This window comes from Macrobrachium rosenbergii, chromosome 21, assembly GCF_040412425.1.
Source record: "Macrobrachium rosenbergii isolate ZJJX-2024 chromosome 21, ASM4041242v1, whole genome shotgun sequence".
Classification (NCBI taxonomy): domain Eukaryota; kingdom Metazoa; phylum Arthropoda; class Malacostraca; order Decapoda; family Palaemonidae; genus Macrobrachium; species Macrobrachium rosenbergii.
Window position 1 is genome coordinate 40137665 of NC_089761.1, and position 25017 is coordinate 40162681.

Sequence of the window (25017 nt, forward strand, 5' to 3'; positions counted from 1 at the left end):
GCTAAAAAGCCACTCACTATCACGTGTGAGGGGTAATGGATAAAAACCTTATCCTAAGTGAGGTTAGATCAAGGGAGATATATATCTCTTATAAAGCATCTGATTTTGTTTGCTTTATCTTTCCACTACCAGTACATTCGTTGTACTTTCAGCATATTTCACCATTATTCTTGATGCCCATCATCATCTTTAATTTCGCCAAAACACACCCCCAACTTTCAACTGTGGTCCTTCGCAGTTGTCATGTGACATAAGGGTAGGAGAAAACTGAAATCGGTGGTCTGCTTCATCAATGAGGACCAAAGTCACACACACCTAAAGATAAGGCCACCAGATAATTTTGATACCTGTTTCTGACAAGAAATCAATGTGTCATCCTATAAACCTAGACCTTACTTGGTTAATATTTTTTTTGCATCTAAACCAGCAACATACATCTCACTTCTCTTAATTTCAATTTTTTCTGACAAAACCTTCACTTCAAGATGTTATAGGCTAATGTACAGAAATAAGTCGATTTTCACACTGAAATTCAGGCAAACTGGAGTAGCCTAGGTACCATGTTAATTGTCTAGCCTATATCATGCAAGTACTAACCAATCATGGTAATACAGTATGATGATACTTTCATTGCTATTGAAATTCAACAACCACATAGTTTTTCTGACTGGTTATTTTCTGTTTCATGCATTTCTGACCATTATTATTAGAGCAAGCACTCATTTTGTGTTTCATGCATTTCTGACCATTATTATTAGAGCAAGCACTTATTTTTGTTTTTCTATTTTCTCATATACAGTATACAATAATCATGGAGGACCCCATTTTGGAAAACCAAGGCTTTTGGACAAGGGAAAACAAATTATTAGTGCAATGCATCTGTGAGAGAAGCAAGCAATTGACTTTTTCAGTTAAGGTTTTTTTTGTGGCTGACAGGTATTTATCAACAGAATGGGACTACCATACTTCCACATTGATAAAGTTATATTACATGTTCTATAATAAAAAATATATTAATAATACGGTAAAATTTAACAAGTTGCCAATAAGACTCCAGCCAGCCATTTTTGCACGAAAAACCATTTTGAGTTTTTCATGCAAAATGACTAGGAAATAATAGGCACTAAAAGAACCTTAAAATACCAATATAACTTCACCTGCGGTGTTGACTGGTTACAATTTTGTCAGTATTAGCTATGGAGGGAGGGGTATTCTTACCTTATAAGTCATAAATTTTCTAATTTTTTTATTTGTCATTTGCGCATAGTGTTTATGGGGTTCAAAATAATGAGAATGAAGAGCTCTTTTCAAAAATGTAAGTTACAATTTCATAGTGTATGTTGGCAACTTATAAAATAATACCAATAATACCTATCAACGTTTCTCACACATGACAGTCATTTATTAAGTAACAAAAATGTCGTGAAGAATGTGAATATATCCAGGGATATATTTTAGCACACGAACTTACTAAGCTTCAATTGATTGAAAAAAGTGGGTGATCATTATGTAACAGAAAAATACTACAGCTTCCACTTCACTCTAGAATAGTGCATGCACTGTGGGTGTCTATCACTTCCAAATGTCCAAGCGGTTTGGAACAGTCTACAGTGGAATAGCATAAAGAAAAAAATGCTGGCTTCTGAAAATGATTCAAGCTTTTGCAACTTCTTTGGTATATGTACAACTGTCCCCTGTATTCCCTAGCCTATGGAAAAAAAAAAAAATACCGAACTACCGTCATTCAAACATTCTGATATTAAATATGGTGTGTGCTAGAAGTATCTGTGTTGAGTGTATTTATATATGCAAACATTCTTACACTAAAAAAACATTGTAAAGTATTTTGAAAATTTCCTGCTAGCTTTACCCACACACTCAATACACTAACCAGTCAACTAAACAGCCTTTCACGAGTGCAGCTTATCTTTTGGGTTGGAAAGAACATTCCACTATCAGTGGGAAACAAGACTTCAAGACAAAATGTGTCATAAATTAGAATAGGGAAGGAGAAATTAATCTCAGTGCCCGTGACACAGTCCTTAACAGCTAAAAACATTGTAAGACAAAGAGTTACATACTGTACGTGTAATTGAAGAAAGGTGGACTTCAGTCAGCGAGACTAGCAACAGTACGAGCTGATCTCGGACAAAGCGATAAGACAAAGCTCAGCTGGGATGGAAAAACCACTTCTATTTCACAGCCTCTAGTGACGAGTTAACCCATTTTCATAACCACAAAGAAGCACGGTGACAACACAGTAAGATGCACGAACAAATGAACACGATCATCCCAAACGTAAAGGGTTACGCGAGAATTTATGGCACTTGCAATTGCGACGTTATTTGACTTGCAACCTCCCTGGTACAACAACAACACGACCTTCCTGCGACCCTTCTTCCACTTACAAATATAATTGGTGATCACAGCTTCCCTCTAACGTGAAGGCGGTCCTGCGGTGTTTAAAACCCTTCAGGAACTATTGCTACGTTCTTAGTAATTACGATTTCTCAACTTCAGCTTACCAGACTTCACATAAAGCAGACTATAGACAAATAACTCGACTGGTAAGGGAACGGCGAGTGAGCCTGCGTAGTTTCTGGTGTACATTGACAACGCCAACCAGCCAGGATTTGGCCGCGTTCCATAACGACGCATCCACGGAGCTCTGGCAATGGTAAGCTAACGAATTATTCGAACGCGCTGACTAACTTTAAATGAAATATATGAACGACTTTTAATCACACCAGGGCGTCAAGATGTAGCTATATTAATCTTTATGTGTAAAAAAATGAAAAAATATAATTTTAATTCATATAACAGATTACCATAAAAGTTAAAACATGTAGTCGCGAGTCTTCAATGAATTCGAACAGTATTTCGCAAAGAGATATTTTCAGATCGGTGACGGAGATCTTGAACGAGTACCAGCTGGGCATAAAGTGACAGGCCACCACGGTCGCTGTAATTGTAAGCCAGAATGAATTGAAAGTTTATTGCTGATTTATAGAATCTGTACCTTCATGATCTCTTAAGTAAAACGTTTTCGGAATGGTTTAGCACATCATTGAACTTACAAAAATAAACGGTATATTATTTGCATACTATTGGAACTCGTTCTCATTATTTATCAATATGACGTAATTTTATGAAACTAATACATTTTATTAAAAGTAAGCTTCATATATCACCTATAAAGACATTAATATTCATGTCAAATATGCCAACATCCGTAATCAACAACAGTTTTTATGAATCAGCTGATAGTATTTACGACCCCACGAAATCTGTACTGGTGGCCTTTCTTTCAGTGTTTACAAATATGGCTGTTTCGCTCATCGATCGTACCCGAAAATATGTTCAGTGTACGCTCTTCGAGGAATTAAAACGTGTTCATTTAACCAATTACGAAGAAAATGCTTAGTATAATTCAATGATTGTTTTGAAACTGGTCAGTTCATTGTCGTATCCCTAAAGCTATGGCTTTCGGGAGGGAGGAAGAACAAGAACAATGAATCATGATACTTGGCAACGTCTTTCCTTCAACCAATCAGAACCAATGAAACTCTTAAGATCGTATTACAATTGGTCGACACAGTAATGTTTACGTACAACTTGATTATTATAGGAGAATTGCCTGAACAGGCGCTTGTGTGCAACATATAATTACGCATTTTCTGTCTTATCTTGTCCACTTATTAAAAATGTCGTACGACAAAACAAAACATCATACATTTGTGAATATCAAAATCCATACACGGCTCCGTGAACGATCTTAATCTTATCACATTACGAGTGAACAGTTACATAAAGAGTGATCGGTGGCAGGTTTTGAAGCGATGGCGACCAGTTCGTCAGTTTTACGGCCACATCGCGACAAGCAACGTAACCATGGCGATGGGATCTGTTATTCGGTCAGCTGTAAGGCTAGGAACCTCGGGTCCTGCGAATCCCTGCTACTCCAGAACTCTCAGCAATTTGAACTCACCTTTGGGCTATTGGAGCGTGAGAGGCTTGTCGGCACACTGCAAGAACAACATGATTTTCAGACAGGTAAAGTGAAGATTCTCAAGGGGCACTTTGTGGGAGTTTTCAGTCTGTCACGTTCGCAAGCTGCAAAGTGTTACGTTACTTGACTAAAGTGTCCGGACCAGCGGATCTGAGTACCGGTTTTTCGTGGTGGTAGGGCCTAGCGAGTTTATTCTTACGCGGCTTAATTGGTACGATTTATTTCGAGTGAGATATTCAGGTAATCGTTTAGCCGGTGGTTGGAATGTAGCGCACTGAACGTACACTTTACGGCACTTCATGAACTTTTAATTATTTATTTTTTTTAGCCTAATGTCGTGGAATTCCAGCATTAGGCTTAAGTTTCTGTTTCGTGGGGCCTTTCCGTTCTTACTACACTTTACCCCTGGGCTATGGAAGATTTGTTTACTCTGTAATTGTGTGTGTATGTATACAGTATATATACACAGACATGCATACTGTATAAACATACACATATATATATATATATATATATATATATATATATATGTATATATATATATATTGTAGGGTTGTAATTGTATTTTTTTTATTGAGAAAATGAAGACTTGGGTAACACTTCACTAATATCATTGGAGAAATTTGCCTAAGTTATATAGTTTTAAAAATCCAGAAACTAAAGAATTTGGGTCATTTTCCAGATGTAAGTGTGTGTGTTTGTGCGTTTTAATCAATGCCTTGGAGGCATTAAAAGTTAGTCACCTTGAGAGTTTATTTAATATTTAGACTGTTCGCAATTCCAAGAACGGACTGTTCCGCTTGCGGCTCCTGTAATTGCCAGTCATCATGACTTGGGATTCTCTCTCTCTCTCTCTCTCTCTCTCTCTCTCTCTCTCTCTCTCTCTCTCATAGCCTACAGGTAGTTTTGAAAATTAAACTAAACTCCGGTAAACTGAATTCTCTTTCTTATGTCATTAAAATGTTCTTGGTTTTGTTACAGATCGAAGTATTTATTTATTTGATAAGTTAATAGACTCAGTCCCTAGTAAGAGCACAAGTATGGTACAGGTGTTAATTTAATGCTTTTAAAATGTCAGCTCTCCCTTTTCTGTTATTGAACTCTTGGTCCAGTCGTACTGCTGCGTCACCATAAGAATCACGTTAAATAAAAGCTTTGGCTGGATTTATTAGTATATATGCGCTTGAGTAATATTAATAACAGTTAATGTTTGATATTTTAAGGAATGCAGTAAGCACGGGACAGAATGGCCGCGTGACAAGACACTGAGGAAGTGTTAATCGAAGTGGGTATGAAATTGGGTGTGGCTAGCATTGGGACTTGTCAGCCAAGGTCATGTGGTACTGAAGATGCTTCGGTGGCAGCGAGTGAATGGAACTGTATGTTGGATATATATATATATATATATATATATATATATATATATATACATACTGTATATATATTAGTCCAATGGATAACACTCTCGTCTCACTATTGATAGTTCCCAGGTTTGATTTCTAAGTAAGGATTTGAGCAGTGAATTATGTATCTTATAGTTAGTCAACTGATGTTCCCAGGTTTGATTTCCAGGTGGGGAAGGACTTTGAGCAGTGAATTATAACTTATAGTTGCTGGGAACTGAACACCATTATCTCATGTGGGGATATATATATATAACATCACCCCCTTTAAGATTGTATAACTGAACACCATTATATCATATTATATATATATATATATATATATATATATATATATATATATATATAAGAAGAGAGAGAGAGAATGTTTCCTTTGTTCGTTAGAATCAGATTATATGGAAAGGAGAAACGAAAAACACGTGGTAGCGTTTTTATCCCATATTTCAAGAATCTAATGGTTATGGCTGTTGACAGTTATGGGCGTACAATGCATAAGGTTTTGCAGGGGTGTAGTTGCATTTACTGTGGTTACATGAGAGAGAGAGAGAGAATCTGTTGAATTCTAATATAACATGTTAAGTATTCACGAGTTTCGATATTGTTCTTAATTATGAAAGTGCTAATATCTTCTGAATTGAATTCATTTTCAAGTTTGTTTTCTTGGCTGGTGGAGCAATTTAATATTGCCCCATTCGGCTGTTGAATCCATAAGTCGATTTTTTATCTAAGGTCTATGGAGGCCATTTTGGTTTGTCCAGTAAAATAAAATATTTTTGAATTTTGGTATTCGTATTAAACCAAGGCTATAGTGGTACTATATGACGTGTAGGCTACCATTCGACCGTCTAGGCTCATTCAGTGTGATATAGATAATACGAATAATAATGCAGTTTTGGCCTAACGCAAAAGCAGTATCGAACTCTAACTGATAAGCCGTAAGCACAAACTAAAAAAAGCACCCAAGGGGGACCTCGTACTATCGACGTCACAGTATATACGTGGCACGAATCAGCAAGCCCCTCTTGACTGCAAATTCGGGAGGGATTCGGTACTGTGCTTGCATGAAGATGAGAGACCGTGCAGCGAGGAGTAACTCTTTTTGCTTTGCTTGAGCTGCTTGCTAACTGCCAGGTAATGATGACTTGGCAGTTTCCTCAAGTGTAGGGGAGCGGTTGATGATAGACTAAAGTTCGGGGAAGACTTTGTGACTGTTTCAACTGAATATTTAGGACATGTGTCTCAGAGTTCAATAACCCCACGATTCTGCGAAGATAGACCTATAAGTTGCGTTCATACCACGAGCTCTGATGCTAAAGGAGTTTTTTAGTCCTACATATTGTGAGTCAGTTTACTTTTTTTGTTTTTGTTTTAAAAAACTCACACGACACTATTTTAAAATGTTTACAGGGAATGTCAAGTAATAGGAACGACGATGTTAGTCCTATGTATTCTGAATCAATTTATTTTTATTCTATTTTTTTTAAGAAGTTTGCTTGCCACAATTTTAAACGAATTACAAAGAACGTCAAGCAGTGGGAACGACGACTAATGATAAAATAGAAAAATATTAGCTCGCAGTGTGTACAAGGTCCCCTTAATCATGCACTAGGAAGGTAAATTTACCAAGGAAGGAATCATTTGTTCTTGCTGAGTGCTGCCGAAGTGAGAGTCCACATTTTCCAGTTTGACTTTCATCGGTTATTGAATGTCCTTGACGATAACGAAGGAGGAGTGAATTTTGCTACGAATTTTAACCCAAAATTCTACTCGTATCATAATTTTCTTTTCACCTGTGGATGTTTAGTTCCGCTAAAAGCTTGCATTAAAAGCTAGTGTACTTAGGGATAAAATTACATGCCTTCCCGATTATAATTGACCATGGTTTTACCGCTGTCAGTATGAAAGTACACACATGGCTGATAACATAATCAAGTCATCTTGACAAATAAACTTGCCTGTGTGGACGTGATGGCCCACACGCTCTCTCTCTCGCACACACACACACACACACACACAATGACGCAAAAGGATTTTGCTTGTATAAAACTATCAGGTATTGATTTTCGCGTTGCTTGACATATTGAAAAAAATATTCGGCCATCTGCCAGCAAGCAAGCGCCTGCAGAGTTTAGAAAGTGGCACCATTTTTTTTTTTCTTTCTGATTGTTTTGTATGTGCTCGATTTACCTCGAAAAGTTATGGATTGATTTAAATGTGATTTGGTGGAGGGGTGCCTATGCATAAGGTAGATATAATTAAATTTAGGAGGATATAATTCAAATAGCTTATCTTTTTGGGCAGAGTTATGCACATTCTTGGAGCCTTCAAGTGCTCTTGAGGTTTTAAATAAATTAATAATTTCTATATTTTGAGTATTTAGGTTCACTTTATCAGGTCATATACTTTACATAGGGTTATTTATATTTAAATCTAGGAAAACGGGATCCTTCCTAACCTAACCTAAAAGGATGGGTTCTTATCTGTGTGGGGAAAGGTTGGATAATTTTATCTTCCACTTCTTCCTGCCTAACCTAACCTAACCTAACCTGAAGAAGAAAACGGCCAGAGGTGTTCTGTATTTTCCTGGGAGCTGGGGGCGGTGAGGGGTGACCGTTCTTATGTCGAGGGAACTGTACAAATCTAGATTTGCTAAAAAAAAAAAAAAAAAAACACGTAGCCTAAGTGACATCAACAACAAATTAATTTTAAGAGTTAGGCCTATTAGATTAGGTCAAACTAATGTAAAAGTGCTGTATTTTGTAAATTGCTTTTTTCTGTAAAAAAAAAAAATAAAAACTTGCATATAAGAAAATAGAAACAGATTTCACTTAATGGGCCCTTTTTCTGATGTTAAAACATTTTTTTTACGTTTTATTTATGTTCTTTTCTAGGCCACGGTAAAAATATTTTCCTCCTGAAGTTGCCTTTTCTAGGTTTGTGGCCACCAGACTTTCTATTTGGTCCAAATTCCGTTCTCCCATGTCCGTTTGTCAGTCCATAACTCAAAAAGTTATCTACAGATTTCAAAGAGATTTCGTGGGTGGGTGGGTGGGCCAGGGGAAGATGGCAGATTTTGGCGTAAGTCCAGATATTTTTTTCCGCCGGTGGAGGATACCTGGTTTTTAGTCAACTTGAGAGAGAGAGAGAGAGAGACTGTAGACGTTTGTGATCAATGTTACGTCAAAACGTATATCCTCATAATTATAATTAAAGAAAGGGTATGCCTGGACGAGGCAATCCTCTTCCCACTTGTGTTAAAGTTTTCATGAGATATACTTAAGATTCTCTCTCTTTCTATCTCCTGGCATTTGCCGTTGCTCTCCTGTACGTTATAAGGCCTATGAACATATTTTCTTTAACGTACACATCTAGAAATAAGTCATAGAGCGCATAACCTTATAAATAAACATAATGGGATTCGAATCTTTTTTATTATTTAATTTACTCGACAGACAGACAAACCATGAGAACGGGTGATATATTTCACGTCTAATTTTGTTGCTTGACCTAGCAAGGAAAAAAAAGTATAGTATCCAGAGTTTTGTACCTTGTGATGATGATGTAATCCTTTATGCAATGACTGATCATTAAGAGGGTATTACCTTATCAGTTTGTTAGCGTAGGGCTTCGGCGTTAATGTGAACATTAATTTAGAGAGAGAGAGAGAGAGAGATTCTTTTTTTTACCTCGAGTTGATTGGCTTTGAGTTCGCCCGGGTAATTCCGGTTTCTGACGTCCAATAGAAGGAAAGGTCTGGCCTGCTTCTAGCCCTTGAGCTGATGCTCTCCCTCTCTCTCTCTCTCTGGAATGCAGTGCTTTAGAGTTTTTCTTATTATTTCATCCTTATTATTCAGCGCATTGTGCCCGACTGTGTTTCTGTTTATTTACCAGTTCATTTATTTGGGATCATTTTTCCCTTCTCCTTACATCGGACTTGACGAATCCTGGTATAGAAATGACAGGACTTTTGATGAAAGGGGATAGTTAAGGTCCTTCAAATATACTCTCAGAGTATCTTTGAAGAACCTTGGGGATAAGGGTAAAAGGACAGCTCGAACTCCATATTTGGAGGTGACGTGAACCCTAGACCGTGTCAAAATGACAGGAAAGACAGACTTAAAATGCACATCACGAGCACCAACCCAAGCCTTTCTCGCGTCCGTTCTAGATCTAGAACCGTTGAATATCGACATTCAAAACCTATTTATATTTAGCTTCTGGTTAGTGTGGATACGTGTACGATGATGTGAAATCCCGAAAGGATTATGACGTGAAGATAGAGACGCCATGTGTACGACTACAGGCAAAGGGTTCAAGCGCTCTTTTGATGTAGCTCGGTGGTTCAAGCATACGTGCGTTGTGGTATGTCATGGCTGGGAGCCAGTGCTGGCCAATCTCTCTCTCTCTCTCTCTCTCTTACCTCACCTCAGTACGCCACGCTTTGCTGGTATGAAGCAAGAGCAATAGACCCTTGCTCACGTAAGCGCGTGAATTTACTTGCTGTCAGTGACATTGCATATTCTCATGTTTACACCGGATTAAATCATGACTAAATGACCTTTTAATATAATGAGTATCGTTGTATTAAAACGGTTTTATTTACAATCGTTGACCATAGAGTGAGTGACGCCCCCCTGCAGTGTTAAGGCAGCAGGTTGCTCTGGTATTTATAGATTTTGTTCTGCGTGTACCTTTCGTACTCGGCCGGGAGTTCTGAGTAGAATGACCGGATAGCATGGCAGGTTGTTGCAGCGTCTTCCTCACTCTCTGCCTTTGTTTTGTGCGTGTTTTGCTTGTCTTGCGTTTGAGGATCACGTGATCACGATCAAAGTGGAATGCTTCTTGGTATGCAGAAACTGCTGTTCCTGAGATTTTCTGTGTGAAAGTGTTAAAATAGGAACTTTTGGGAACCGTGTTTAAAGTGAAGCCCGGTTCGTCGACCTACTAAACATCGAGTCTTATTTTAAAGCTTGCTGTTGGCGGAGAGCCAAAGAAGCAATAGGCCTACGTACGAATTATTTTCGTAAACTAGGTGGAAAGCGGGTTCCCGGAAAGTCCGACAACCTTGCTTCACATGACTAAACACGATTCTGTACCTATCTCCGGTTTTAACACAAACTACCACCCCCCCTCCCCTTGGTTAGATAAGGACATTAAGTTGCCAACCTCATCGGATATTACACTGGAAAAAATGAGGCCTTTCGCTGTACATCAGTTCGAAAGCATTATTCTCTTTACATTTTAATGGCTGTTAAAACTATAAAGCTGTGGTCTGTGGTGAACAGCCTTGCCTTACCAGTGCGGCTTGGAGCCGATGATTAACTCGTTTCAATGTGCATCTGTTCATCTAAGCGGTGAATTAGCACCTGGCAGTTATTTGATTACTGTGGGTCACAACGAGGGTGGAGAGGGAGGAGCAACGGAAGCCAGAAGAGGTGTGGATTTAAAAATAAATATTTTATTTAGACCAGTGGGTCAGTTTCGTAGACATTCAGAGATGACTTCGGGATTTGCTTCTAACAGGCTAAACTGAAATAAGACCGATTTACAGAAGAGGCCACAGGACTTAAAAGACAGAAAACAAAAACATCTCGGCTGTAGGTGCAAAGACGCTGCATGGAAGGGCAACTACCCGCAGTGTACCACGCTATGCATGCTGAGTGGTACACCTTAACGGAGGTCATGGGATCATCAAAGAAATTATGACCTGTTGCTTTGTGTATTGGCTACTGATGTTTTAAAACTGGTTTTATCTAGGTTTTTAGTGTTCTGTAAAAGAAAACTTGTGCTGGCTTTGTCTGTCCGTCCGTACTTTTATTCTGTCCGCCCTCAGATCTTAAAAACTACTAAGGCTAGAGGGCTGCAAGTTGGTATGTTGATCATCCACCCTCCAATCATCAAGCATGACAAATTGCAGCCCTCTAGCCTCAGTAGTTTTTATTTTATTTAAGGTTAAAGTTAGCCAAGATCGTGCTTCTGGCAACGATATAGGATAGGCCACCACCGGACCACGGTTAAAGTTTCATGGGCCCGGCTCATACAGCATTATACCGAGACCACCGAAAGATAGATCTATTTTCGGTGGCCTTGATTATACGCCATAGCGGCGTTACAGAAAACTCGATTGCGCCGAAGAAACTTCGGCGCATTTTTTACTTGTTATTACAGTATGATGTTCACTTATAGCGTACACAGTTGCTACAACTCGTGTAAAGACATTGATTTGCAATGCAAGAGTCAACAGAATAAAAAATGTCGACTGTATTGCAAAGTAAATTAATTGAAAATCAATCATTTGCACTCCAAAGTTGACAAACTGCGAAGTTTTGTCTAAAAAACTCAGTCCATGCTCTGCGAAGGTCATGATATAAATGCGTTGACTCATTACAGCATATGTCAAAATTAGGTACCCGAAACGTATCTAAACATCGTTATGTTTTGTGTTATTACTCTTCGTGAGACCTTCAGATATTAAATGATTATTTTAACAGTTCGGACACGTGACAGAACGACTGGTTAAAATTAGCTCTCAATTTTCAAGGCGATATCAAAGGAACAAGTTTTCTGTCTTAATTGAGCACCTCGCTGCCAAAACTTGCCCAGAAAGGGCAACGCCGTTCGTTTATTTGTGTAAAAATTTAAAAAAAAAGTCCATGTCGTCAAGTGAAGATCTTGCAAGATGAAGATACCAGACGCCAGTTTTGCCATAAATACTGACTAATTGATGCAAAGTGTGCTACAGGATTCGAAGAACATATATTTCTGAGTGGCACGCATATCTGAAAGTCATCCAAGCGTTTTAAATAAAAAAATATACTTTAAAAGGTAGCCGATATCGGATTGACGAGATAAAAATAGCAACGTATCCGGTGTACGATAACAGCGCGCCGTTTGAGACGAAAGCGACTGATGTGGAATCAGGAGATGATGTTTCAAATCATGAATATGGCCGTTGCCCTGCTAGGTGCGACTAACGGTTTTTGGCGCGAATTTCTCCAGAGTCGTGTTGACTCATATTGAACGAATCTGCTTCTCATTGTTGCGTCATGATTTGTTGGTTATCGTCGTGGTTAATATTCCGGAATTTTCTTTCGTGGCTGACGAAACCAGTGTGTACCTTTGTTACCTAAGATAAGACGAAAAAGATAAAAGGATTATGACTGTACCTGCAGTAACCAACGTTGCACCGCGAGTGTCAGTCTAAAATTAGTCTAGTTTTATATGTATGTGTGATGTGTTCCTTGAGCGTGCATGTGTGTGCTTGTTTATGTGCGAGCGCGCACGTTGTGCTTTATAGGTTTGTGAGGAGGAGACAAAGGATTAGTAAACTTTTTATTCCCTGAGCGAATCGTACTTGCCTTAGATGCTTGCACACACACACACACACACAGAGGGGAGGCTATACTGCCCAATCTTCCCAACGAGATTAAGCGTGAATGATTGAAAGCTCATGTTAGGACACTTTTCGAAACTCTTACGTGACTTATCGTCAGTTTTTTTTTAATAAAATGTTTTCACTTCACTTCATGATTACTGCCACATCGTTTTACATTTTGCTACGCTCTAACTTCCTCGTTTCGCGATTATTCACGAAGAAATAGGGACAAGGTCACAGACAAAGCTTTTTATCCACAAAAGAAAGACAAAAATCGATGTATTGTCCTTCACGCGGGATTTCATGTCCATCATTTTTCAGTCCGAAATGTGACCTAATTTCTTGTGGATAAACAGCTCAGTTTGTTTGTTGTTTTATTCCCCACACACGCACACCATCTCTGCTAAGCTCGTCTCCCTTCTCGTAGTTATCATCCACGTAGGTCTAAGTTCTCCAACTTTTCTGGTGTTCACATGAGCCCAACTGACACTATCATGCATTCCAATACGGGCTGAGCGAAGGACATTTCTAAGTCACCTCCATCTTCCTTTCATCATTGTATAAACTACATAGGGGACGTATAATTTCCCTTATGGTATCGCTTCTGCTATTTATAATCTGCTTCTTAATATTCTTAAAGCATGATACTCAAATCGACAAAATATTGTAGATATGCTTTCATTGTCTTACCATGATTCATGTCCGTATAATATAACAGATCGTAACCACTTAGTTATAATCTTCCTTTTGTGTGTGGTTTCAGTCTGTTCGATTTCCTAATCTTATTCAGTCTACCCATTGCTCGGTTTGTCTTTTCAAGTCTTGAACAAAGTTCAACTCGAGAGAACTTGCACTGAATATCATTCATTGTTCCTAAATACTTTCTCCAGATAGTTATTTCATCCTTTTGTTCATATTCTATCCTCATTACTTCTGTTACCTCAGCTTTATCTTTAGACTTATCTCTAGATAGGCCTATGTTATGCATTCCGTTAAGAAAATATCTTTAAAATTCTTTGGAGGTTTGGTGATTCGAATTGCACCATTTTTCTACTGTAATTCTGCCAGGTTTTTTATCGTTACTCGGGTCTAAACCTTTTCTTCCATCTCTGACCACTTTTTTCACTATGAAATCTTCAGAAGGGCAAATTGCAAAGGTGAAATAACATTCCCTTGTAGTTTCCAGTTATTTACAGCAGATTACCTTGACTTTACGTCTACTGCGGTCATGGCTAATTTAGACTAGCTTTACATATTTAATGGGAATGTCGTAGTGACAAAAGACCTTCTATAACATTGGTCTGTTGTAGCTGATAAATGCCTTCTCCTAATCAACAGATGCCATGAGAAGGGAATTTGTTGAATTATGGACACTGCTGCTAAATATGTCCAAAAATATGTAACCTTTACTAAAAACCGGCTTGTACAGTATATTTCAAAACCGTTTATTAGTTTTTCTTCAGCCTAGTGATGAGCATACCGAATATTTTCATTATACAACAATGTAAGTGCAATACTTAAGTAGCTACCACATTGTCAGGTCACCTATCTTTGGTGTTCCACTGTGACTTCCAGTTGTCAATCGTTATGCTTTGTGTCCTTATCCTATATCCTGCAAAGGTGGCCGGTAATAAAGTCACAGGGAAAAAAAGTCACAATTTTGGCTAGGAAAAACGTCACATTAATTTATGATGGCCGGTAATAGTCACAGGGGAAAAATCCACAATATTCCCTGGGGGTCATTATCTTTATGATATTTACAGTCTTTTGTTTATGTTTATACGGAAATCCCCAACGGGCTTGTACTAAACACGCCGCAAAGGTGGAGACATACCGTGTTAAAACCCTTGGGGGCACTGTATAGGAAAGATTATTGTGACTTTTTTTTCCTGTGACTTTTTCTGCCACCTCTTTTTCTGAGACTTTTTTCCATGTGACATTTTTACCGGGATTCCCTGCAAATAATCTAGTTAGCGTATAAGGTGTCATTTTAGTTCCGTTCAAAATCATCTCTGCAATGACTCCGTCAAAACCGGGCGTTCTTCATCCATGTTTCTTTAATATTAATTCCACTTCAAACTTGTGAACTCATTCGTAAGCACATTTTGGGCTTCCTCAACTTCTGGTACATCTAATTATCCAATGATATCTCTTATTCATGACCTTATTAAAATGTTCCGCCTCATACTACCTTTCTCCTTGTTATGATGTTATTAACCTATACCTCCTTTTGACAGGTGTTTCTCATCTTGTCATCCTTTGTTATTTCATCAGTAATTCTGTAAATCGCCCTAACACATTTATATATATATATATATATATATATATATATATATATATATATATATACATACCATAGTGTTGTCACATTCAAATAATGAGTCTAGTAACCATCTGACTGCATCGTGTACTAGTTTGAAGTCCAGCCTGTGCAAGTGAAAGTACTAACATCATTGTTTACGGTATAATGAATAAGGATGAACACATTCAAAGCAACCTCACCAAGCACTGAATGACCGGATGTTTTTTGAGGTGTCAAGTCACCTGCTCTTCATTCATATGTTATCATTCTCTCTCTCTCTCTCTCTCTCTCTCTCTCTGCGTGCCTGCGCGCCGCACGTTGCTGCATGAGACTAACTGCTACTGTTGACAGCGAGAGAAACTCGATTTCGTCATGATCTCCAGCCATTCTATCACCGTTATTGGCCTAGTGCAAAAACGTCATTGTGACGTCACATCACCTCGAACGATTCAGATGAGAATTCTCTCTCTCTCTCTTCATTAGCCTTGTAACAATTGTTCACAAAAAAGAATTATGTTTTAAAGTCGTGATAGGTCTTATGAATGAAGTTCACAATTTTCAAACAACTTTTTTCCTTTGAATTATACAGATTAATTGCCTCTGCTCTGTTTGTAGCTGACCACGAGATGAATCCAAAGGTTATGTGGATTTAGGATTTTGTAATCCACATATGGATCGAGGATTTGTTTAGTCAGATTCGTTTATGGGATTTTTTTTCCAGGTACAGGCCCTGTTTTATTTTTTATTGAGATACGGAAGTAGAACTACTTATTTGTATGCAGATCCACGAGTTATTTTTTTATATACAGTTTAGAACCCAGGGTGTTTTTTAAGGACATGGAGTCCTAATTTTTATTTATTTTATTCTAGCATTTTATTTAACCAAACATGCATGTAGAAGTTTTGTTTTTATCTAAATACGACTTTAGAATTCATAAGCATCCATCATTTTGTTATTTTTCCGAGCAGGTTTCCTGTTTATATTCCCAAATTAACACATGAAAAAAATCTTAATAAATAATCCAAGTGGAGTTTTGGAACAAAAAGTTCTGCGTTGGCGAAGGTGTTTGCTTTCAATAGATAAAATTTGAATGCGTTTTACACTTAGTTTAATTAGGCCTACACTGAATCTACATACAATAGCATCACTTGTAAAACGCTTAACTGTTTGTATTAACAAAACCAGCAAGTGAAATATGATAAGAAATCTGGACACGCAACAAAAAGAAACCAGACGAACAAAAAAGTTAAGGTAGACGACCCAAAAATCACGCGAGGAAAAAGGCAGAGGGAGAAAGAGACGACGGCCAACGCGAAACTGTTGCGTCGATTCCAAAGCGCCGTTGGTGCTGACGCCCCTCCGGAGTGAAATTCGCGTTCACTCCCGAAACCGTCACACCGTGACAACACATCTGACATTCTTACATTCACTCTACTTTGATTTTATTGTGGTTTTTTGTCTTTATTCCCCGCCCCCCCAACTCTCTCTCTCCCTCTCTCTCTCTGTATAGACATATATGTATAACTTGTGGGATTGCAAAACAAACTGTACTTTTTTATGTTAAATTTTCAATCTATCATATCGTTACGCCTGTATGGACAGACATAGGTTTAACTTGTGTGATTGCGAAACAAGCTCTACTTCTGTTGTGTGTTATTTATTTTTAATTCTCTCTCTCTCTCTCTCTCTCTCTCTCTCTCTCTCTCTCTCTCTCTCTCTCTCTCGTTATGTCTGCATGAACAGATACAGGTTTAACTGGCGTGATTAAAAAATAAAACTCTACTTTAATTGTTTATATATATATATATATATATATATATATATATATATATATAAACATATATATATATATATATATATATATATATATATTTGATCCCGAGACAGTGCTGAATTCATTACGTGTTTTAATGTTTTCTTCATCATAGTCAACTGATACAATTGCCAGACGTTACCAAAGACTGCAGAGTTGCCAGGTAGCTCGTTCCGGTGAAGGACGAAGCAAAACACGTTACAGTGGAGCTTTTTTTTTTTTTAGTATTCTTTTTTGCATCTCTATACAATTATGACATCATTCGATTGTTTTGCTGTGTTTCTCGCTTTCCGCGCTCCCTTCTGTGCATGTTAGTAGGGCAGAGCAAGGTTCAAAAATAGATTTTTATACGAGTATGCGTTTCCTGTCAGGGCAGATCGTGTTTTGAAATGTTTGCGCTGGATTCGTTTGGCGCGCTTTATTATTATTATTATTATTATTGTTGATGTTGTTGTTGTTTTTGTTGTTAATGATTTGCATGTGCTATCTACGTTTAAGGAATGCTCAGTTTAATACTATTAATTATAATTTCAAGCGGTTAGTAGGCAATTAGGTAGAAGGTTGCAAAGACCACCAGAAAATAAATGGAAAAACTGCTTAAGACTGCAAGGATTGTTTTAGGCGATACTTAAGATACAAAAGGTAAATAAATTTGAGGTATGCCGGTTAAATTACTTTGAGAGTGCGTCTGAGAGTCCTTTTCTTTCATGTGTGTGCGTTAGACCTATTTTCTGTAAAACCCATTTGGCCTTCGTAAACCATAGTCGTGGATTATGCATGTAGTGGTTGTTTGACTGTGGTGGATCATAACACAGCAGAAATTTCATAGTAAGTAAAGTTGCTGAGAATTGGTAGGTTAACACCCTCTATACCCCTTCCTAGTTGAAATGAGAGCACCAGTAACCGTAAGACTGTTACTATGGCGACTGATCTGCTGTGAAGGTCATTGTAACGAAAATATTTTCTTTAGAAACTTGAAAATTACTTGTATCTGTTTTTAACAATTGCTGGCATTGGGCCGGCTAAATGTAATAACAGTAACGACAAAAATGACTGAAGTGAATGGTTTCATAATTCTAGATTATAAAAAATAAGTTGCAGCTTATCACTCATCACAAAAAATAAACGTTGGCAAGTTATCACACACACCTCAAACATGTTGACTCCGTAGGGGGCTAGTGTCGTCAGTGCACTTCAATTGGTGCACTTAGACATTACTTAAGGGTCTTTGCAACCTCCCTTCGGCCCCTAGCTGCAACCTCTTTCACTGTACCTCCGTTCATATTTTCTTTCTTATATCTGACTTTCCACCTTCTCCAACAATTGTTTCATAGTGCAACTTCTAGGTTTTCGTCCTGTTACACCTTTCATACCTCTTTGCTGTCACTTTCCCTCTCAGTGCTGAATGACCTTTGGCCTAAATCCTTTCCCTATATTCTCAAACATGTTCAGTACAATTCATCGACTCCTTGTTAGTCCGACCAGTGCTCTAGCATTTGCCAAAGACTGAAGCTCCACTTGATTTGGTTTCATCCCGTTTGTGATGTATATGTGGCAAGTTGCCAACGTGTCAGTGACAGTAAGTCAGTGACACGTTTTACTGTAACATAGGAAGAACAGGTGTGACTGTAGGGCTCCATTGACTGGTTTTAATAACTGACTTACTTTTTTCAGTAAATTAATTACTTATCCATAAGAAGATAAGAACAAGTAAAAAATTAGCCAAAGTTTCTTCGGCGCAATCGAGTTTTCTGTACAGCCGCTACGGCGCATAATTGAGGCCACTGAAATAGATTTATCTCGCTGGTCTCGGTATAATGCTGTATGAGCTGCGGCCCATGAAACTTTAACAATGGCCCTGTGGTGGCCTATCCTATATTGTTGCCGTAAATAAAATAAAAACTACTGAGGCTAGAGGGCTGCAATTTGGTATGTTTGATGATTGGAGGTTGGATGATCAACAGAGCAATTTGCAGCACTCTAGCCTCAGTAGTTTTTAAAATCTAAGGGCGGACAGAATAAAGTGCGGACAGACAGACAAAGCCGGTGCAGTAGTTTTCCTTTCAGAAAACTACAAATTATAAAAATGAATTAATGAAGTGAATGCTACTAGTTCAGCAGATTTCAAGCATGTTTTGATGATGATAATAATAATAGCTATATCTTATCCCACACTGGCAACTTTTTTAAGTTTCACATGAGCATGCTTAGTGGCAACTCTTAGCATCTTGCCGCCAAACTTTTTATACCAAGTAGCAAGCAACATTTTTCATATTTGTGCATCATCGAAGATGCGTACATTAGGTAGAGTAATGTCGTACAAGCGAGTTCTTCGATAACTTTATTCTTGTTGCCATTTTAGGCCAATGTGTGGCGCTAGTCTAAGGAATAAATTATTCAAATGTTATCTACTTGGTTCAGATTTTGTAGTCAAGATGGTAAAGATGCCAGAAAGCCCGAGAATCTGAAAACTGAATTATAAAATATTCTTGCATGCCGAGAAGAGTAAGTCTAGAAACTTGAATTTCTCGGTGAGGAGAGGGTGGTGGGTGGGATGTGATACTTCCCTTAGGCGTATATGGCTCAGAGACAGTTTCTCTCTGTTGCCATGCTTTGGAATGATCTCTCTGCTTCTGCTTTTCCTGATTTGATTAAAATCATCCTTTCTATAAGAGGCTGGAGGTCTATTACTTGAAAGATAATAATTATTCTATTTTACCGAAATAGGGAACCCGCTACATTTAGCCCCACAAAATTGCTAGATAGATTGAGTGCAGGATATGGAAGATATTGATTAACTGTCAAGGGTATTGGGCAATATTTGATTAAGCACTTTACCCCCGGTCTTTGGAGAGGGTCCCAATCAGATAAAAGGACGAGGGTTCCACAGCCCCTCTGAAGCTTTCTGGCCTTACAAGATAAAGATAGGTCCCTCTGTTAGCCCGTTGCAACTCTCCCAGTGTGACTACCTCGGCAGATTACATTGTTACCTGTTACAAATACTCGGTCAAACCACTTAAATGAACTAATTTAACACGCTCTTGAATTGCCTGGTAACATGAAATTATTAATTTGTTCATTTTTCTTTTTCAGTAAGTGGTTTTCTATCTGTGTATTTCCCATTACCTTCTGTTATTTCTTAGTAATGAATGCCACATTCTTTGGAAGCTTGAATTTCTAGTCAGTGGTCACCGTGGGCATGTTCCATATGAATAGAGTTCTTCTGAATAATAATAATAATAATAATAATAATAATGCAAAGCACAGTATTAATTACTGCTTTGTCTTGGAAGTGAATACAATGATTGCAACTCCATCTATTAAATTTTTCCACTAGAGGCTTGCAAGAGTACAGCTAGTTAGATTTTTTATAGATAACTTCTACTGCTGATGAAGAATTTAATTTTTTTTACTAAAAGTATAAAAAATCCATAAATGGATTTTAGTCAAATTTTGACGAGGGATGGGGTGTGGACTTAGGAAGAGTTGACTAGATTTTGAGATAATTCAGAGGGCTGATTGAGGGTGTTTAGTTTTTCTGCAAAAGCCATCCTTAGACCTCAGTGGAATTTACTGTGATCTAAAGAAGAGCTAATTAGGTTTTAAGATGGAACGGAGGTTGAATCGTGGAGTTATTATTATACTTCCATTTTTAGTTTTCTGTAAAAGAAAACTATTGAGATGGCTATTTGTCTGTCCGCCCTCAGATCTTAAAAACTACCAAGGATAGAGGGCTGCAAATTGGTATGTTGATCATCCACCCTCCAGTCATCAAACATACCAGATTGCAGCCCTCTAGCCTCAGTATTTTTTATTTGATTTAAGGTTAAAGTTAGCCATGATCGTGCGTCTGACACCGGGCCATGGCTGAAAGTTTCATGGGACGCGGCTGAGAGTTTCACGAGTTGTGGCTGAGTTTCATACAGCATTATAAACTACAGAAAACTCGATTGCGCCGAAGAAACTTCGGCGTATTTTTTACTTGTTTTTCTATTCCTGGAAGTAGGATACAGTATTCATCTCCTGTTCAGTTTTAGAGAAAAATAGTCTCTGATTCTCGTATACCCTCAGTTCATGACAAAATTATTCACAGACAAACATTATGGTTGGAAAATATACATGATTACTCATGACGCGAAGGAAATTACAATTTATGTAATTTATATAGCCATAAAAGCAGTGCCATTAATTATAATTACCCCCGAATAATCATTAGGCCGCAAGTCGCGGATCACACGTCGAGTGAAAGCTTCAGTGGAAATTCTCTAGATGCACAGACATCAGACCTTGGATCATAATTGTAGGAAATTATGACAGCCATGCAATAAACATTATACATACACACATACTGATATATGTATGTATATATAAACATTATACATACACACACATACCGTTATATATATGTATATATATGCGTGTGTATACTGTACAGTATATTTATGTATATATGTGCTTGTGTATATATATGTATAATTTTGGTATGTGTTTATATATATATATATATATATATATATATATATATATATATATATATATGTGTGTGTATAAATGTATAAAATTATATATAATGTGAAATTTATATCCTTTATCCGGTTACAAACGAAATCTCTGTCCAAGAAGAGTAAGCGTTTGAAGTGGATACTGGCTCAGGAATCTGTTGTATTTGAGTTACAACTCCATTAAATTTGAACCACACGACGAGCCAGCACAGCAAATGAATGAGAGAGTCAAGTCACGCTGCAGTATCACTGTATGAGGTGCGATGTTCGATTGCTTTTGGTGACCTTGTCTGCTGCGACTGTTATTATTAGCAACTTAATTTTATGCTTGCCTTCATTGCTGTTTAATGGGAATAAGTCTTTGACGAAAGTTGTTAGGTCACGATCATTAAATTTGGGTAGATGTCCAATTAGGAGGTTACAGTAAGATTGGACATTTTAATTGTTTGACTTTCTTGTGGTCATGTGCTGTCTAAATTTATTTGTTCCTTGTGTTTGTATTTTACTATAACTTTTATATTCTTTTTTTTTTTGTAATGTATTATAGACATGTGATTTCCCCTGCAAATATATTATGAAGATCTATATTCTGTTTGGGGATTCGAATTATTGTGTTGGGGATTTGAACCGCTGACCAGTGATTTGCCAGTCCAACACTTTATCAACTTATTCACACACAGCATAAAAAAGTGGAACCAGATATGGGTAAAACCATAGATATGGGGACATTCGACCCACTATGATTCCAAAGTATATGTAGGCGTGTATGTGGTTCCATCCCTTCTATAAGTTTTCTGTGAATGAGCGGACGTAATGTTGGCCTGGCAACTCACCAGTCAGCGGTTAAAATTCCCAAAGACTACAATTGAGTAAAATATTTTTTCCTGTAAAAAGTATTGAATTTAGTGTACAGTATTTTAAATTGATGGTTACACATACTTTGAAGAAATATAAGAAAATCCCAGGCTGTAAATGAATCAAAAAGAGCTGCTTATCAGGAATACCATTAAGAAATAGCTGTTCGTTGTGTTTTTATTTTATGTAGGAAGTTGTTGCGCCACTATACATTAACCGATCACTCAGTTTCCGAAGGAATTCAGATTCATATTAGGTAATGCAAGTGAACAAGGAAATAAGTCAAAGTTTAAAACTAAGCTCAAAATAACTTGAAAGAATTTTTAATTTTTACTTAACTGAGAATTTTCAGTCTTGAAGCCAATAAGAAGAAAGAGAGTCGAACCAGTGAGTCTACATTTATAGTAGATCAATTGCTTTTTGTATTCCAACACATGAATTAAAACTGAACTAGCGTTTGTAACAATTTTAAATAGGAACTTTTGAGTGTTGTTAAGCAAATAAACAAAGCAAATCAACAACAAAATTTTGATATATATATATATCAACAAAAAAATATATATATATATATATATATATATATATATATATATATATATATATATATATATATATATATATATATATATATATATATATATATATATATATATACACACATACATATACTGTATATATCAAGTAGCGTGTTACCTTCGCTTTCCGTTACCCGCTCCAAAAGCAGTCGGTGGGTGGGTGGGTGACAGTCCTCTCAAGGCAGGTGGGTGGATGGGTGAGTGAGTCAGGTAGAAACACACACACACACTCACTCTCACTCAAAACATGTGCCCAAAAGGTGACCAAAATGGCAGTAGGGGCAAGATCAACTGAGCCTCACTTCCTTGTCTTATGGATGAGGTAATACCTGCCCAGCACCCAGAGTCTCGTTCATTTGGTATTCATTCAGCCTTGTTTAGGTAAAGTAGCGGTTTTGTGCTACCCCGGAGGCCTCGTTCAGTTTCCTGGTGTGTTTGTTTATTTGCTGAATTACGTGGTTGAATTTTTAACACATCGGAAGCTTTTATCAACCGTGGGATATGAAAAAGTGAATTATTTTTGTAAACACCACTGGAGAGGTTGTGTAGGCCTATAAATGAAAATTAAACTGCAATCACCATTGACGATTTAGAAATCTCTCGTTATTTCACATTTATGTTTGCCTTATTTACACCATACACACAGTCATTATTTAAACGATTATCACACCACACCACGAAAACACAAACACGACGAAACATCCAACGAGGAGAGAAAACTTCGAAAGTGAACGCAACCGAGTTGGCGCGCTCACTGTAACACGTGTGTGTGCTGGGAATCGCTTCCCACAACAAACTGAGGACTGAAGGAGCGAGGTGGATCAACTCGAAAATGGATCCACCTTTGCAACAGCTCGTGGTTCCACAGAAAGCTTTATTGCTGTCTAGGGGATTTTCCGAGGGAGTTGGGATTTGGGGACTTAGGGAGGGGAAGGGGGAGGGGTCACAGTTGGATCTCGACGTTGTTGCCAGTGGTGTGGAAAGGGGGTCAGGAGATATAATTCGAAAATTACAGAGGTGTGTTGGGAGGGAGGGGGAAAGCTTAGGTGTAATAAGATGGGACTGATGCGTGTTCGTGATCGGATCACGCGATTTAGTTTTTGTTTCGCAGATCCGTTTTTTTATGTTTTTTTTTTTTCTGGACGTTTGGTTTTGTTTACATTATGGCAATGACGGAAACGAAAAACAAAGCTAGATGAAATTAGCGGATACCTTTTTATTTTGTTATCTCTGTCGGATTGGTGGATGAAGATTGTGTACTTTCTTTTTGTATGTTTGTTTCTCCGTCTGTAGCCAAGATATTCAAGAACATTATTGACAGAGTTTAATGAGTTTTTTTTTTTTCATTGTTGGTGATACTGTTGACCATAAGTCCTGAACAAAATAACTGCGTAATTGTAGAAAAATATTAAGCTTAAAAAAAGTAGTATCACAATGTTTAATTATCTTACAAATGGTAAATTCGCATTGCGTTTGCATGAATAATTACACGAGATAATTACTGAATAATTGGAGGACAGCGTTGCTTATTTTTACAGTTAAGATATATGACTTCATTATTATTTATGAGGTTACGCTGGTCATTAAATTGTTGAGAGAGAGAGAGAGAATAGAAATTAAGAAAAAATGAGGTAATCAACAAGGTACAATAGAACACACAGCCATTTAGGGGAAGCTGAAGGAAATCAATTTATAGCGTCTATTTAAACGGTACATCAATAGAGAAAAAAACATAAAAGAAAAAGTCCACGCCCATAAAACTAATAGGGGGAAAGCCCCAATGAAAGACAGCGTGGAGACGGCCAATTGACCCTCAGACTGTGGGAAACAAGGTTGGGTGCTAGACACTCCCCCCTCCCCCACAAAAAAAAAAAAACTGGAAAAATCCATGCTCATATCCGTAACAAACTTATAACCCAATGGGTTTTTCTTTAGCCCATAAACTTTAACAGATCTATTTTGAATTCATCAATAAAGTCCGTAAGTCTAATATGGCGTTCCCACTTTCTAGCTGGGACACATTTCAAAATCCACTCTGGTTTTCCTTGACCTATAGTTTTTTTTTTTTTTTTTTTTTTCAAAAAATATGAAAAATCTTTGAACAACATTTCGTAAAAATCAATCGGTTGGCCTTCATGTGGGTAGACGAACTCTGTCGCTGGAGTCGTAATTCAGGGAACCC

At 37.6% G+C, this 25017-nt stretch overlaps 2 protein-coding genes across 5 annotated transcripts in view; one reads left to right on the top strand and one right to left on the bottom strand.

Moving 5' to 3' along the window:
• The window catches only part of mlt (tubulin folding cofactor E like protein mlt), a 37272-nt gene extending 13644 nt beyond the window's left edge, over positions 1–23628 (bottom strand). Inside the window, exon 1 of one of the 4 annotated variants that reach the window (XM_067123542.1) lies at positions 22954–23628. The gene's annotated coding sequence lies outside the window, so the exon portion shown is untranslated. Of the gene's footprint in view, positions 1–2081; positions 2249–2408; positions 2652–22953 lie in introns of those variants that run through there. The other 3 variants (XM_067123540.1, XM_067123539.1, XM_067123541.1) reach the window with 3 other exon arrangements.
• LOC136849993 (persulfide dioxygenase ETHE1, mitochondrial) overlaps positions 2587–25017 on the top strand; it is a 51484-nt gene continuing 29053 nt past the window's right edge. Inside the window, exon 1 of the mRNA XM_067123544.1 lies at positions 2587–4053. Within this exon, the coding sequence (XP_066979645.1) occupies positions 3892–4053 (162 nt within the window). The 5' untranslated portion in view covers positions 2587–3891. The remainder of the gene's footprint in view (positions 4054–25017) is intronic.